This window comes from Microcaecilia unicolor, chromosome 11 (assembly GCF_901765095.1).
Source record: "Microcaecilia unicolor chromosome 11, aMicUni1.1, whole genome shotgun sequence".
In the NCBI taxonomy this organism is placed as follows: domain Eukaryota; kingdom Metazoa; phylum Chordata; class Amphibia; order Gymnophiona; family Siphonopidae; genus Microcaecilia; species Microcaecilia unicolor.
In genome coordinates, this window is record NC_044041.1 from 206,667,747 (window position 1) to 206,684,590 (window position 16,844).

Here is a 16,844-nt window from a genome sequence, read left to right on the forward strand (position 1 = left end):
AGTGTGGAGAGAGACTTGTTTCAGCCATAAAGAAAGTACCAGTCTGGTAAGGAAGGGGTCCTTTGCCCTTCCCTACTGCTACAATGCCCTGGAAGAGTCTGGTTTCCAGCCCTCAACCTCCTCAGCCTTTGGCTTACTTAACTGGAGCGCCTTCCAGCAGCCTTCGAAGGTGAGGCATCGACTGTGGTGGATGTTCTCCCCTTTGGCAGAGCCAGTTGACACTGCGAAGCACTGCTCAGTAGGGTGCAAAGGGGAGTGTCTGGGCATTAATCCTCTTGCTGCATATCTTGTCTGGTTTGCATAGCAAAGCTAACTTGTAGAAGCAGCTGAGAATACAGGGTTAGGGAAAGTGCACCAGATAGCCATGGAAAATGTTCACCTGCCTCACTGTCATCCCGCAGTTTCCTTCTTGGCTTCCGGCAGTGTTTTTGATCCTGCTCAGGTGTGCCTCAATAGTCAGCAACTGCAGGGCTCTTGGATACCAGGCGGCCATAACCTTCCCAGAGGCTTGGTATAAATGGATTAGTTGAATTGACTTCTGGAAGTTTGCATTTCCTGATTTTAATATCTATTATGTTTTGAATAAAAAGATTTAAACATAAAAAATTATGGCAGATAATGGCCATATGGCCTATCCTGTCTGCCCATCCATACCATCTACTGTCTTTTCCTATCCTTCAGAGATTCCAAGTGCTCCTTGAATTCAGATACAGTCCTTGTCTCCACTGCTTCCACCAGGATGATGTTCCCTCACATCCATCTGCTACTTAGAACTTTAATGGAAAAGCCATTGCTTTGCTAGTGAAATACTGAACTAGAACATAAAAGCCATACTGGGTCAGACCAATGGTCGGTGTAGCCCAGTGTCCTGTTTCCAACAGTGGCCAATCCAGGTCACAAGTACCTGGCAGAAACCCAATTGGTAGCAACATTTTATGATTCTAATCACAGGGCAAGCAATGGCTTCCCCGTGTCTGTCTCAATAGCAGACTATTGATTTTTCCTCTAGGAATTTCTCCAAACTTTTTTTTAACCCCAAATACGCTAACCGCTGTTACCACATCCTCCGGCAACGAGTTCCATAGCTTTTGTTCTTAAATGAAAAAAAATTTCCTTTTATTACTTCCATGTAACATCCTTGAGTGTCCCCTAGTCTTTGTAGTTTTTGAAAGAGTGAAAAATCGATTCACTTCTACCTGTTCTACACCACTACTACTACTACTTAACATTTCTAAAGCGCTACTAGGGTTACGCAGCGCTGTACAATTTAACATGGAAGGACAGTCCCTGCTCGAAGAGCTTACAATCTAAAAGACAAATGTACAGTTAATCAGATAGGTCAGCCAGATTAGGGCAACCTATATGTTCGAAAGGTTAGGTTCCAAATACAGCATTGAAGAGGTGAGGTTTAAGCAAGGATTTGAAGATGGGTAGGGAGGGGGCTTGGCGTAGGGATTCAGGAAGACTGTTCCAGGCATAGGGTGAGGCAAGGGAAAATGAGCGGAGCCTGGAATTGGCAATGGTGGAGAAGGGTACTGAGAGGAGGGATTTGTCATGTGAGCGGAGGTTACGGGCAGGAACGTAGGGGGAGATGAGGGTAGAGAGGTAGGGTGGAGCAGCAGAGTGAGTGCATTTGTAAGTAAGGAGGAGAAGCTTGAATTGGATGCGGTATCTGATCGGAAGCCAGTGAAGCGACTTGAGGAGAGGGGTGAATTTTATAGACCTTAATCATATCCCCTCAGCTGTCTCTTTTTCACTATCTTGCCAGAATTGAACGCAATACTCGGGTGAGGTCACATTACGGAGCGATGGAAGCATTATTATAAACTTCTTATTTTTCTCCATGAAGGGTGAATAGTGGAATGCTGCAGGGATCTGTTCTGGGACTGGTGCTATTTAAAATGATCTGGAAAAACGGAACAAGCATCATGGTGATTAAATTTGCAGATGACAAAACTATTCAAAGCTGTGGAAAACATATGCAGATTGTGAAAAAGTGCAGGAAGACCTTAGTAAACAAAAACTCCCATGACTTTTTAATTTTCTTAGGAGTCTTTCATGAGGAACTTTGTCAAAAATCTAGATACACTACATTTATATCCCACATTTTCCCACCTATTTGTAGGCTCAATGTGGCTTACATCAACCAGCTCACCATTATCCACATGATAATTCACACCTTCAAAGAAATGAAGCAAATTGGTGACGCGAGACTTCCCTTGGCTGAACCCATGCTGACTCTGTCCCATTAAACCTTGTACAGAATTGTAAACTTTGCCCTGTACGTCCACCTACTGGTCAGTGGATGCAACACACAGGTTTTTGGTCTGGTGTTGACTAAAGGAAAGAAAATTAGCAGGTACAACATTACTTCTCCTTAGCTTGCACAGCTATGGCTGGGACTTGATCAGGAGGACTTGAAGCTGTCTTGCTTCTCAAGCAGAGCTTTTTTTTTTATAGTTGAAGCTTTTATCATGTTACTAGTAAAAAAGGCCCGTTTCTGACACAAATGAAACGGGCGCTAGCAAGGTTTTCCTCGGAGTGTGTGTGTTTGGGAGAGTGTATGTGAGAGTGTGTGAGAGACAGTGAAAGTGTGTGTGTGTGTGTGTGAGAGAGAGTGAGTGTGTGTATGTGAGAGACAGTGTGTGTGAGTGACTGTGTGGCACATAGAGAGTGAATGTGATACAGTGTGAGAGTGAGAGTCAGAAAGACATTGTATATGAGAGTGTGAGCCCTGCCCTGCAATCCATATCCATCCATGCCCATCTGCCCCCTCCATTCATCCCTATCCAGCAATTTCCCTCTCTCCCTGAGCCCTGCCCTGCAATCCATATCCATCCATGCCCATCTGTCCCCTCCATTCATCCCTACCCAGCAATTCCCCTCTCTTCCTGAGGCCTGCCCTCCCAATCCATGCTCCTCTGTCCCCTGCCCCCTCCATTCATCCCTTTCCAGCAATTCCCCTGCCCCCTCCATTCATCCTTTTCCAGCAATTCCCCTCTCTCCCTTCCATGACCCCCCCCCTCGCATCCATGCTTCTCTCTCTCCCATGTCCCAGCCTGGCCCGCCCTCTTCCCCCCCCCCCCCTTCGCATCCATGCTGTCGTTTCTCCCCTGCCCTCCCGCTCCCATTTTTCAACTTTACTGCCCACCCTCTTCTCTCCCCCAACATCCCTTTTTTTTTTCTTTTTAAATTTACCTCCGTGGCGGTTCCGGCAGCGCAGCGTAATGGAAGGAGGCGGCGCTCCCGACGTCTAGCCTTCCCTTCGCTGTGTTCCGCCTTCTTCTGACATCATCCTTGACGTCAGAAGAAGGCGGAACACAGCGAAGGGAAGGCTAGAGACGTCGGGAGCGTCGCCTCCTTCCCTGACGCTGCGCTGCCGGAACCGCCACCACGTAGGTAAATCCGTTTGGTTTTTTTTTCCGCCCTCGACGTCATGACATTTGACGCGAGGGCGGGGCAGAGATGGCTGGGTGGCTTCACACCATCAATCCACGAACCCTTCAGGGTGTGTTTGAGTGACTTCAGAACGTTGTCTTCATCAGAACGTTCACGGTGCGTTTTATTATATTAGATATTTAGTCGAATAATCATTAAATGTGGGAGTGGATCCCTCTCATCTCCCCAAGGGTAAATGGTTGTTGAGAGAGAATTGTCCCTTTTTTAGTTTGGAATGACCTGAAATCTTGATGCAGAGTTCTGGTAGCTGTTTTGATCCTAGTTTTGAGGTTAATTGAATCAATGTAAAAACTCATCCTGTTTTTTGTGCTGAGCCTCTTCTGCAGCAAAATTGAGGGAGTAACCAATTTGAAGCATGAGCTTTTTGAGGAGCAGAGTCCACCTAATCTGGTCTTTGAAAGCTCATGTCTTAATGATTGATGCCACCAGCTTTTCAATTTTGTTACACCAGACTAACATGGCTACCCTACCCCTTAAATTTAGCTTTTAACGTGGAAGATGGTGCCTTTTGCAGCATATGTGGAGTAATGCACCAGTGAGATGTTTCTTAAACAACTCTCAGGCCACCACCTTTTACTTGCCTATGTTACAATCTTTCTTTCTTTCTATAGGCCAAGATGATTGGGGTGGAAGCAGACCCTCTCTGAAGGCACCCCCTAGCCGGCCTGGGAAAGGCTCATACAGAGATCACCCTTACGGACGCTATTAAAAGCAAACATGAGGCAGTAAATAGAAATTAGGAGCAAACACTTGTTACTGGTTTCTTTTATGTCCAGGACTCCTGTTGCTTTACCCACAACAGACAAGTAATTGTCTAAGAAGTTTTTTTTTTTGTTTTTATTTTTAATTTGTGGTCCTCTTGCCCCCTCCCCCCCCCAAACCTCCCATCCTCTACCTGCATACTGGCTTCTGTACCTAGGAGTGTTTTAACATGAGTTAGATTTAGGCAGCAGAGTTTTTTTTGTTTTTTCTTTTTTTTTGTTTTTATTAACTATGTATAGATGATTTATTTCCCTCTTTGTTGTTTAAATATAAGCAAAACTGTACTTGCCATTAAAAAGTTGCGTTAAAATGTTAGTTTCAAAATTGACAAATGCTTGCTCTTTGAAGTTACAAAAAAAAAAAAAAAAAAGACAAAAAAAATCCCCTACTTTGTTTATTTTGTTTTTAAGGAATCTTAAAAGTTGAAGTTGAATCCTAAAACTAGGCTATATTTCAAAATTCATTTTTTAGAAACTTTAAACTGATAAATCAACAGTTGTCGCTTTCTGTTAAAATTGAAAACACAGATGTGAGGTTTAAAAAAGCAGATGTACCAATGAATCTTAAGTTTTAGCAGGACTGCCTAATAACAAATTAAATAGCTTTTAAAAAAAAAGTTGATTGAAAAAAAAAATTAGGTTTGTAAAAAAAAGAAAAAAAAGCAAAATGCCTTTTTTTATGCGAGTTTTGAAATCTAGCCTGTAACATAATGTGTTCAGATGTGCTTATGAGGGTGGAGTTACATGGATGTGGGTGACTTTGGGGAAAGGGGTCTCCGGTGGGGGTGGCAGAGTTTCTGTAGTACAACAGATGTGCACATCACCTTCAAATTGTATGCCACAACACATCTGCAAGATTGCATAGAACTTGGAAGCAGGATTGAGTTAGTGTTCCAGCATGAAACAGCAGGGGGCTAAGCAGTGAAATGGACTGTAGGGTGTGTAGCAGTGTTGGCCCTCCACACATTGCCTGTATTGGAGTAGCACTATAGCAGAAGTAATGGCAGGCATGGAACTGAACAGATCCCACCCCCCCCCCCACCCCCCAATCTCACTCAAGTCTGCCTTAAAAAGGGACACTGCAGCTAAATAAGCGATATACAGGGCTCGGTTTTGTACACCCAGTTTGTTTGAAGATAACTGCTTAATGTGTAAAGTCTGTCTAAATAGGTAGCTAAACTTCTGTCAAAATGTCTGCAGCCATTTGTCAATAAAGTTTAGTCATTTTATAATCAAAATTAATGTGCTGGATTGTCATTTTTTTCACCAGGATATAAAAATTTTCACTTTTTGTTTTGTTTTAGTTTTTTCCCTAACAAAAAAAAAAAAGAAAGCTAAAAGTTTAGTGTGGGCATAAATACAGGAAAGGTAATAAATTTTTTTCCTTTGATATTCCTAACCAGAAGGTAATGTAATTTTGGCTGAGGTAAATTTAATAAATCTGTATAGTCTGTCTTTCACCCCTGGGATGTAAAGCAATTCATGTTTTATGTGTTGAGTTGGGTAGAGTCTGTGTGGGACACGAGTGGAAAAACTAGCAGCAAAATGTAGGGGGGTGGACAGGTCTTCAGTAATTATGATAAACCAAAGTATTTTCTTCATACAAATAATCTGCAGTTTGGCATTTTTAACATCCCACCCTTAACCAAATGCAATGCCAAAGAAAGTGTAGGCCATGAAAATCCACAGCATGAACCAAACCCTCCCTATAATGTCCTGCTGGGATGGTACACTCGTGAGATTTGAGAGAGAATAAAGATGCTGAAGGATTGAATGAAGCTAGAACATTTATTGTGAGTTTCCTAGGTAAGCTCTTTATTCCTTTAGCTCTGTGGCAAGCATGCACTGAGCTCTTTAGTGGAGAAGAGGGGTAATGGCTCGGGGGTGAAAAATGAGAAAACCAGACATGTGGGAGAAGGGACTACTTAAAAATGAAAAACTTAAACGAAAAGCTTGTATTTATAGTTTGTGACTAACTGAAAATTAACTGAATTTTCAACAATGGTTCGTAGACGGCTTTTCAGGGCAATAAGGTCCTTGTTTGACGAAAAGGTCACTCAGTGCCCCTTTTATAAAGGAAAAATATCGCAGGAGAGCTGCTAACATGCACCGCAAAGCAAGGTAACAGAAATCCCGTCGGACTCTTAATATTGCCTTGATTCATGTCAGTATCTTTCACAAACTGTCAGTAATTTCCTAAATATTAGCAAAACAATTTCCATGGTAATTTTAACATAAAAATTTGCAACAAAATTTAAAAGTAGAAATCATTTGTCAGTATAAATGAGCTAAACTTTATTTTACTGCAATGTAACTCAAAACTACTGAAAAGGCTACAGCACCAGCAGAGAGCTGGCAAATGCAGATTTAAAACTTGCTGCAATTTTAAAATGATCTTTATTTTAAAATGTAAAAAAAAAATGTACATGCTTGTACAAAAAAGCCTTTTAAAGACCCCAGTATTGTTGTCTTTCCTAGAGCATTGAATTCTCACTGCATGCAGCACTCATTCTTTCCTGTTTTTGTTTTCTTGCCTGTTGGGAGGAAGTGACTGACTAATCTTCTCTTTCTCACTTCAGAAGAGCTTTGGGCCCTGCCTCACCTAGAATTGCCTGGATAGAAAGGGTCTCGGAGCACTAATGGTAAGATGCTGTTCATGGCTCTTTATCGCTTTTCTATTTGCCCTCCCTTCTGTTTAGACAGTCGTATGTTTGCCAGCAGACATGGGACCTGGGCACCTTTTTAGGCTTGGATTTTAGTAATGGCCAATTTCTGAGCCCAAATATCTAAGCCTGTGGTTCCCCAGCCTGTCAGGTTTTCAAGATATCCACAATAAATATTCATGAGAGATTTTGCAACATTGCCTCCACTGTATGCAAATCTCTCTCATGAATATACATTTGTCCTTTAGATTGTAAGCTCCTTTGAGCAGGGACTGTCCTATGTTAAATTGTACAGCGCTGCGTAACCCTAGTAGCGCTTTAGAAATGTCAAGTAGTAGTAGTAATGGATATCTTGAAAATATGACTGGGAAGCCAGGACAGGTTTGGGAGCCACTGATGCAGGCTAAAGAGGTGTCCTGTTCTTGTCTATGTCCTGTCATTGCTTCAAAGAACATCAAGCTGGTACTCTGGGACCTGTTCACTGATGCTACTGATGCTGCCTAAAGACACGAATCTTCAGTTGGGGGGGGGGGGGGGTGGATAGTGGATGCAGTGTCCTGTCCAGTGGCATAGCCAAGGGTGGGCCATGGTGAGCCCTGGCCCACCCACTTTGGGCTCAGGCCCACCCAGTAGCAGCACACTTATGATGTGGCTGGCAGAGATTCCCAAGCCACACCAGCTGAAAACTCCCAACAACTGTCCCTCCTGCATACCTTGTAAATAGCAGATCTTTGCTTGCAGCAAGCAGTGACTGATACATACTACTCGCGCTGGCCCCACAACCTTCCCTCTGACGTATTCCTGCCTATGCGGAAACAAAAAGTTGCATCACTGGGAAGGCTGTGGGACCAACATGAGCAGTGTGTATTAGTTGCTGCTCCCTGCTGGTGAAAATCTGCTATTTAAAAAGGTATGCGAGGGGGGGGGGGATGTGTGAGAGACCATATAGCATGCAGGAGAGACCAAATCACCTGTGGGATGGGGCGTAGTTCTTCTGCCCACCCATCTTTGGCCCAGACCCACCCAAAATTGGGTGTCTGGCTACGCCCCTAGTCCTGTCACCAGTGAGGGCACACCTTTTACTCTCTCTTACTTTTCCTTATTAATTTAGACTGTCCTTCTATACGCAAATGCTTGTACTTTAAATGTTTAGTCTGTACCTGTAATATCTGGTTCACCTATAAATAAGAGAACAAAAAGGGGTGGAAGAGGGATATTCAAGAGAATCAGACAAAAATGAAGTCCAAGCTTCTAAATATTCTTCAACAGTCCAACAAGGGTATGTTCATCTGGGTCCATATAAGGCATAAACAATCCTGACCCTAAACAGCTTATGTTTCGTCATGAAACCTTCCTCGGGGGTCACCAGTACAGGCAAAAGTACTGCCCAGGACACATTTTTGTCTGTTTTGATACACTACACTTTTCTCTCTTGACGTACTGTGGTAATTAAATTGCTGCTTGGTATTTAAAGCCTGGCGTTGGCAAGGTTGTATTTTGCTTGTACTTTAGTAATTTTGATGACCCCTGAGGAAGGCTTCACACTGTAGGATCAGGATTGTTTATGCCTTATGTGTGCACAATCTGGGCCCCCCTATCTGTTGAGATTGTTGAAAAATAAAGAATTTTTAGAAACTTGGACTTCATTTTTGTCTGGTTTCCTTAGAATATACTTTTTCCACCCTTTTTGTTTTCTCTGACTCATTGTGGAAGGTTTGTGTCCCTCTTACTACTTCACCTATAAATAAGCTCATCCTGTATGGTATTTGTTGTTTAAAAATCGTTAAAACTTAAGAACCAAAATTCAATTAACTATACGTAATGCTACCAGCAAATGTAAATTCTGAAACTTTGTGTTCCTTAATCTGGCATGGCTTATGAAGTCTTGTCATACAAACTGGAAGAGTGGCCTAGTGGTTAGAGCACCAGTCTTGCAATCCAGAGGTGGCCGGTTCAAATCCCACTGCTGCTCCTTGTGATCTTGGGCGAGTCACTTAACCCTCCATTGCCTCAGGTACAGACTTAGATTGTGAGCCCTCCTGGAACAGAGAAATATCCAGAGTACCTGAATTTAACTCACCTTGAGCTACTACTGAAAAGGTGAGAGCAAATCCAAATAAATATGTGGAATGTTGCTACTATTGAAGATTCTACATGGAATGTAGTGGCCTAGTGGTTACAGCACTGCACTGATCTTGCAATCCAGAGGTGGCTGGGTTCAAATCCCACTGCTGCTCCTTGTGATCTTGGAGAAATCACTTAACCCTCCATTGCCTCAGGTACAAACTTAGATTGTGAACACTCCTGGGACAGAGAAATATCCAGAGTTCCTGAATGTAACTCACCTTGAGCTACTACTGGAAAAGGTGTGAGCAAATCTAAATAATAAAAACAAGAGACTGTTACTCCCTTCCCTCTGATGCTTGTACGGATTTTTCTGGTGTTAATTGGTATTCCCTCTTTTTTTTGGGGGGGGGGGGCAGCAATTTGTTACTGCTCCTCTATTTTAGGCTTCTGGTGCCATGAGCTGTCATTTGCAGCAACCAGCATTTGCCTCCCCCACCCCATATGCTCTAGTCCTGCCATTGAAGTGACCCATGTTTGACCCGCCCTGCACCAGAGCCTGCTTCTACAGCTCTAAAGTCAGGGACCTTGAATCTGCCACTAAGTGTTTCTCAAATGCATTGGTTAGTGAACTTGAACTGAGGTTTGAATTTGGGTTCTCCACAGTCTCTTGTTTTGGGGGGATTTTTTTTTTTCTTTCATCTTAAAAGTACAAAACTATTTGGCTTTTCATATTTCTATAAATTCTATTTACAGGAAATAGGAGCAGGTTCTTCCAGAATAGGACCTGCTCGTACCTATCTAGCACTTTTACTTCTGTGAGGCACTGACTTTGTACAGTTGTTAAAATTTAGTTTTTCACGCAGCAGCTTTCTTGTTCTGGTAATTGTTTGTATTGTCATGCAGTGGTGAGAGCTTTGACATGGACAATAAAACATTTTAGAAAACTTCACGAAAGCTACTTACCTTGCTGGTATGCATTGACAGTCAAGATGTGTTGCTGCTGTTTCTTTAAAATATTTCCTGTAGTTACTTTGGAGAGAGGGGATGAAATGAACCCTCTTGTTAGTATGTTGCAATCTGGGCAGAACTGTGTGTTCTGTGCTTTTATAATTCCACTCCCATTTAGCTTGATTCTGTTGCTCTTCTGCCAGTAGGACCAGAAGATGCTAAGACAGATCCCCTAAGTACCATGTTAAAAACAGTGCTATTCTGTAGGATCCATCCCTTTTCATGGGATTAAGAGTGGACTGCAGAGCTTTGCTATGATTGGAAGGGGGGGGGGGGGTCTGTTCTGTGTGTATGGGTATAGCATTGTAAGACCTGTAGTGTAGTTTTATAGTACTAGCCCCCCCCCCCCCCCCCCCCCACACACACACACATCCTGTGCTTTTTATCCTTTTCTTTGAAATTGGTATCTTTTTGTGACCAGAGTTAACTTGAAATCCTTTTGGTTTAAGGCGGCATAAGGTCATTTTGAACACCAACTCCACACTTGCACTGCTCCTACACCATCATCTCTCCCCCCCCCCCCCATTCAATTTTGTTTATTGAAAGGTTTGATGTACCCCTGTTTGTCTCAGAGTGGCTAACAAATTAAAAAGTCAAATATAAAATTGACAGGAATAAGAGCTTTAATCTTAAAAGACAATTTGGAATATTTCATGATAAAGGGGGGAGGGGGGAAGGGGATGGAAGGGAGGGAGATATTAGATGAAGGGTTAACCGCAACGTAAATACAAGTTATTATTCTTGGAAAGTGCAGATAGTGGACAATGTTTATTGATGTTTATTACTCTATTTTGATATAAGGAATAGGTTAAAGACAGTATTAAGGGGGGGAGGGGGGAATTGGGAAGAAAACTGTAAATCAATTTGATGATAATGACCGCGGATTAATGTACATATGATTGACAAAGTTAAAACTGTTATGTATTTCATCAAAGAACTGTATTGATCTGTGGCATCATCAATAAAAACTTTGAAACATAAAATATTCAAAAGACAATTTGGATCGCCTACAGGCAGGAAGAGAATTCCATTGTGTGAGGACAAGAAACTAAATCAACAGAAGAGCGAGTCTAGGTTTAGGAGACAAGTACCAACTGCTGAGTGTATGAGAAGGGGTATAGGGAAACACGAGAAAAGCAAGATCAGTTAGGATGCTGTGACGAAGGGCTTTGTGAGTCAGAGTAATCCAAATGTGAGATAATGCATGTGTGCATACATAAAGGTGTGAAGGAAAATGATCAAAGAAATAGAGTGAAGGTGAAGTAACCAGCATGCCTTCGTCATAGTAGCTGAAACCTGAAGCTCAAATTTATAACACCTAAATAATGAAAAAAATTTAACGTGTGATTTGGTTATTGACAAGAGAAAGCAGAGTGGTGACTGTTAGTAACCCTTCCATTGTTCAGTATCACCCATGTGTTCTTGATCCCTCCACAGCATCAGCATCGCTTGTTTGCTACTTCTCAAGCTTCCTCTAGTGTACAGCATTTGTATCCTTCCACTACTGCTACACATTTATATAGTGCTACTAGACATATGATGTGGTGTACACTTATGTGCAGGTACTTTCTCTGTCCCTAGAGGGCTCACAATCTGTTTTTGTACCTGGGGCAATAGAGGGAGTGACATGGCCAAGGTCCCAATGAGCTGCAGTGGGAATTGAACCCAGGTCCCTAGGCTCAAAGCCCGCTGCACTAACCATTAGGCTACTCCTCTGTCTTTCTCTTCCTCTTGGAACTCCTGTATCTCACTCTAGCCTTGTTCATTCCCTTCCTGGCGCATAACTTTAGAACCCTATAGTCTGTTACACTTCTTAAAACAGAAACTGTAAAGTGTGCTCTGTCCTGCTGTAGATTTTAGCCCTCAAATCCCATTCCTAACTCTTTGAACGTTTACTATAATTACTAGAGTAACCTCCATTACAGGTCTTTGTCTAAAAATGCTACTCAAATGTTTCAAATAGCAACAGCCAGAGCAGACTTGCAACGTTTCCAATTGTGCTGGTAGCAGTAGTTATTATTGGATATAAGGAGGAAGCAGACTGTTTAGGATCACTGGTCTCCCCAGCTTGCAGCCACTCCTGTCCTATCTATACTAGTGCCACCTATCACACAACATGGTGATAGACTGGTTGAGAACCACCAGGTTAAAGTGATACATATTTTCTAACAAAGCAGTGTCCAGCCACGACAGGCTGGTCTTTGCTGCTTGAGCAAAATGTGTTTTCAAGACCAGTGGAGGAGTAGAAGATCTGTAAGTCATGACATGTCTTGTTTTTCTTTGCAGGAAGTGAAAAATTAAATTGCTGTTCAGTCAGCTGTCAGAGGATTATAAGTTCTAACCTGCTCTAGTTATATATGAATAATTTGGCCTATTTCTGAAGTTTATTAACCTGGAGCTGGATATATGAGTCTGTATCGTATGTCATGCTATGTAAACTGTCATGATAAATAAAGTTTTTGTTACTGTACTTCTTGTCTTTGTCATATTAACCTGCTGTTAGTACTGATTAGCTGCCCTTGTCTGGGTTCAAAGAAAATTGTCCCATATGCTACCTGGCTGCCGTCAAACAAACTGGGTTTCAAGCAGCACCAGAACTAGGCCATTTTCTAACGGCTGCAGTGAGACTACAGGGAGGGAAACCTGCGCCATAGAACAGGCAACGCGGAGCGCTGTTCGGTGGGTTGCAGGGAGGGAGCGATGGATACGCGCTAGAATGAACTGCAGTGCAGAAGAACCCGAGGGCCGCGCGACTCTGGCTTTTAACACAGAGCATCGTGCAGCCTGTGACGTCACGCGAGGGGCGGGTTAGCAAACCGGAAGTCGTGCTTGTTTCGGGGGTGGCGACTTGCTGTGTTTGTGCGCATGCGCGGAAACCCTACATCTCTTCCGGTGGCGCTGCTGTTCTCCCCGTTCCTGCGGCGGGCCTAGGCCCTGAGTACAGGTATCGGTGCGTTTGGTGAGGTCAGGGCGGCGCTTTCGGACGTCTGCGCTTCAGTAAGGTCAGCTTATTGTAAAGCGCGCATAGAGGTAGCTGGAGTTGGGGGTGCAAAAGAGTTTTCTTAGCAGAGAAAGGCAGACAGACCTCCACCGCTTCTGCTGCAAAAGCAATTTCCATATCATAATTGGGGGTGGGGTGGGGTGCAAACAGCAGCTGTCCTGGCTTCCCATGTTCTAGAGGAAATGTGAAGCAGATACAGGATTTTGGGGCCCAACACGTTTGAAAACAAAGAGAGGAGTAGGTGAAGGGTCCCAAAGCCTCCATGACCCCTTTCCACCCTCCCTGTCTACAATTCACAAAACACTTGTTCAAAAAAAGCAGTCTTAACTTTGTATAATTATTTAGGCTGAAGAGCCAGCAGGAGTCTGTTCCAGTGTTGGTGTCAAAAAGAAGAAAGTGCTGAGTCCGCCCTCTGCCCACTGGGAAAAGATGTGAGGACTACTGTGACAAGTTAGGTGTAGTGAATAAATAGACTTTGTGCACAAGGGTCAGGACCTTTTGAACTGAATTTGACAGGAAGCCAATAACCAATGGTGTTAGACAAAATCCGGATGGAAGATGTCCGATTATGGTATTGGTGATTCCCTTATGGGCGGTGTTATAGTAATTGAGCCATAAAGCATCATGTGAGTATATAAGTTAAGGCTGCCAACTGGATCCAGTTTTGCAGGATGGGATTGATCCAGTCTTGGTTTGACCCTGTTGCATGCTGGGATTTGTAGTTTTGCTTTTCTTAGGGAATGCAATGGGGAAGTCAGAATTACAAGTCCCAGGGCTGGATCAAACTTGTCCTACAAATCTGGATCCAGTTGGTAGCCTCATATATAAGTGAAAACTAAGCAGACATATCAAGAAAAGAACAGTACATAAGTACATAAGTAGTGCCATACTGGGAAAGACCAAAGGTCCATCTAGCCCAGCATCCTGTCACCGACAGTGGCCAATCCAGGTCAAGGGCACCTGGCACGCTCCCCAAACGTAAAAACATTCCAGACAAGTTGTACCTAAAAATGAGGAATTTTTCCAGTCCATTTAATAGCGGTCTATGGACTTGTCCTTTAGGAATCTATCTAACCCCTTTTTAAACTCCGTCAAGCTAACCGCCCGTACCACGTTCTCCGGCAATGAATTCCAGAGTCTAATTACACGTTGGGTGAAGAAAAATTTTCTCCGATTCGTTTTAAATTTACCACACTGTAGCTTCAACTCATGCCCTCTAGTCCTAGTATTTTTGGATAGCGTGAACAGTCGCTTCACATCCACCCGATCCATTCCACTCATTATTTTATACACTTCTATCATATCTCCCCTCAGCCGTCTCTTCTCCAAGCTGAAAAGCCCTAGCCTTCTCAGCCTCTCTTCATAGGAAAGTCGTCCCATCCCCACTATCATTTTCGTCGCCCTTCGCTGTACCTTTTCCAATTCTACTATATCTTTTTTGAGATACGGAGACCAGTACTGAACACAATACTCCAGGTGCGGTCGCACCATGGAGCGATACAACGGCATTATAACATCCGCACACCTGGACTCCATACCCTTCTTAATAACACCCAACATTCTATTCGCTTTCCTAGCCGCAGCAGCACACTGAGCAGAAGGTTTCAGCGCATCATCGACGACGACACCCAGATCCCTTTCTTGATCCGTAACTCCTAACGCGGAACCTTGCAAGACGTAGCTATAATTCGGGTTCCTCTTACCCACATGCATCACTTTGCACTTGTCAACATTGAACTTCATCTGCCACTTGCACGCCCATTCTCCCAGTCTCGCAAGGTCCTCCTGTAATCGTTCACATTCCTCCTGCGACTTGACGACCCTGAATAATTTTGTGTCATCGGCGAATTTAATTACCTCACTAGTTATTCCCATCTCTAGGTCATTTATAAATACATTAAAAAGCAACGGACCCAGCACAGACCCCTGCGGGACCCCACTAACTACCCTCCTCCACTGAGAATACTGGCCACGCAATCCTACTCTCTGCTTCCTATCTTTCAACCAGTTCTTAATCCATAATAATACCCTACCTCCGATTCCATGACTCTGCAATTTCTTCAGGAGTCTTTCGTGCGGCACTTTGTCAAACGCCTTCTGAAAATCCAGATATACAATATCAACCGGCTCCCCATTGTCCACATGTTTGCTTACCCCCTCAAAAAAATGCATTAGATTGGTGAGGCAAGACTTCCCTTCACTAAATCCGTGCTGACTTTGTCTCATCAGTCCATGTTTTTGTATATGCTCTGCAATTTTATTCTTAATAATAGCCTCCACCATCTTGCCCGGCACCGACGTCAGACTCACCGGTCTATAATTTCCCGGATCTCCTCTGGAACCCTTCTTAAAAATCGGAGTAACATTGGCTACCCTCCAGTCTTCCGGTATTACACTCGATTTTAGGGACAGATTGCATATTTCTAACAGTAGCTCCGCAAGTTCATTTTTTAGTTCTATTAATACTCTGGGATGAATACCATCAGGTCCCGGTGATTTACTACTCTTCAGCTTGCTGAACTGACCCATTACATCCTCCAAGGTTACAGAGAATTTGTTTAGTTTCTCCGATTCCCCCGCTTCAAATATTCTTTCCGGCACCGGTGTCCCCCCCAAATCCTCCTCGGTGAAGACCGAAGCAAAGATGAACTGAAATGGATCGAAAGCCCAAAAACACCATTTCTCAACATGTAATATTTGGGATTTGAATGAGAGAAGCTGGTCTGTGATAATTCTGAGAGATTTAAGAGTTGACCAGAATGATTGGTAGATGAAGTAATGGGAGCAATTCTTCCAGTGATCTAGCTAGCGACGGTTTTGGCTGGGTTCAGAATGAGGTGATTATCATGCAACCAAAGGGTTGTTGTATCTAAACAGGATCAAAGTTGGGTAAGATATGGATAGGAGGGATTGAATTCAGCTGACAGTAGGGTATTAGCACAATAGAAAGCAGAGATGTCTTGATGCTGAATAAAGGTTTCTAGAAGGCTAAGAAAAATGTTAGAGCAAAGAAGCAAGAGCCGAGCCCTGTAGTACTCTGATGTGGTTATCCAAATTGATGCTCAAATTAATCGATTACATATAATAGTAGATGACAGTAGATAAAGACCTACATGATCCATCCAGTCTGGCCAAACAAGATAAACTCTAGTATAAGGTATTGTGCAATACTACATATTCATACTTTGATCTTGATTTGTCCTTGCCATTTTCAGGGCACAGAACGTAGAAGTTTACCCAGCTCTGGCCTTGTTCTGCAACTACTGAAGTTGTCATTGAAGCCCCACTCCAGCCCGTCTAAACCTATCCAGCTATGCTATGGGCACAGACCATAGAAGTCTGCCTGGCAGTGTCTTTGCTTCCCAGTTAGTGGTGCTTAGATGGCCAACTCCAGTAAGTTTGGTTCCATTCACTTTCTATACAGGATTCCTATGCGTTTATCCCACATTTGAATTCAGTTACCGTTTTCATTTCCATCTTCTTGTAGGAGGGCATTCCAAGTATCTACCACCCTCTCCATGAAAAAAGTCCTTATTCCTGAGTCAGCCCTCCTGCAACCTAAATTAATGTCCTCTAATTCTACCGCCATCCCGTCTCTGGAAAAAGATGTTTGTATATTAATACTTTTCAAATATTTGCAGGTCTGTATCATACCGCCCCTCTCTCTCCTTTTCTCCTGGGTATACATCATCAGGTCATCAAGTCTCTCATCCTACATCTTGTGGTGCAAACCCCATACTATTTTTGCCGCTTTATCTGAGCTACTTCATCTTTTGATGTCCTTAGCAAAATTCGGCATCCAAAACTGAACACGATAGAGGAGGCTCCCCAACGACTTGTTCATCAACACCTCCTTTGTTCTGCTGGTTATACCCTTCTGTATGC

General features: G+C 43.2%; 2 protein-coding genes across 7 annotated transcripts in view; both read left to right on the plus strand.

Annotated features, from left to right (window-relative positions):
* KHDRBS1 (KH RNA binding domain containing, signal transduction associated 1) overlaps nt 1–12,428 on the plus strand; it is a 54,017-nt gene extending 41,589 nt beyond the window's left edge. For 2 of the 3 annotated variants that reach the window (XM_030219652.1, XM_030219651.1), the window contains one exon: nt 4,071–4,873. In XM_030219652.1, the coding sequence (XP_030075512.1) occupies nt 4,071–4,168 (98 nt within the window). In that variant the 3' untranslated portion in view covers nt 4,169–4,873. Of the gene's footprint in view, nt 1–4,070; nt 4,874–6,799; nt 6,863–12,244 lie in introns of those variants that run through there. The other variant, XM_030219653.1, reaches the window with a different exon arrangement.
* Nucleotides 12,429–12,810: 382 nt separating this feature from the next.
* TMEM39B (transmembrane protein 39B) overlaps nt 12,811–16,844 on the plus strand; it is a 29,746-nt gene continuing 25,712 nt past the window's right edge. For 2 of the 4 annotated variants that reach the window (XM_030219638.1, XM_030219635.1), the window contains exon 1: nt 12,833–12,960. The gene's annotated coding sequence lies outside the window, so the exon portion shown is untranslated. Of the gene's footprint in view, nt 12,989–16,844 lie in introns of all 4 variants that reach the window. The other 2 variants (XM_030219636.1, XM_030219637.1) reach the window with 2 other exon arrangements.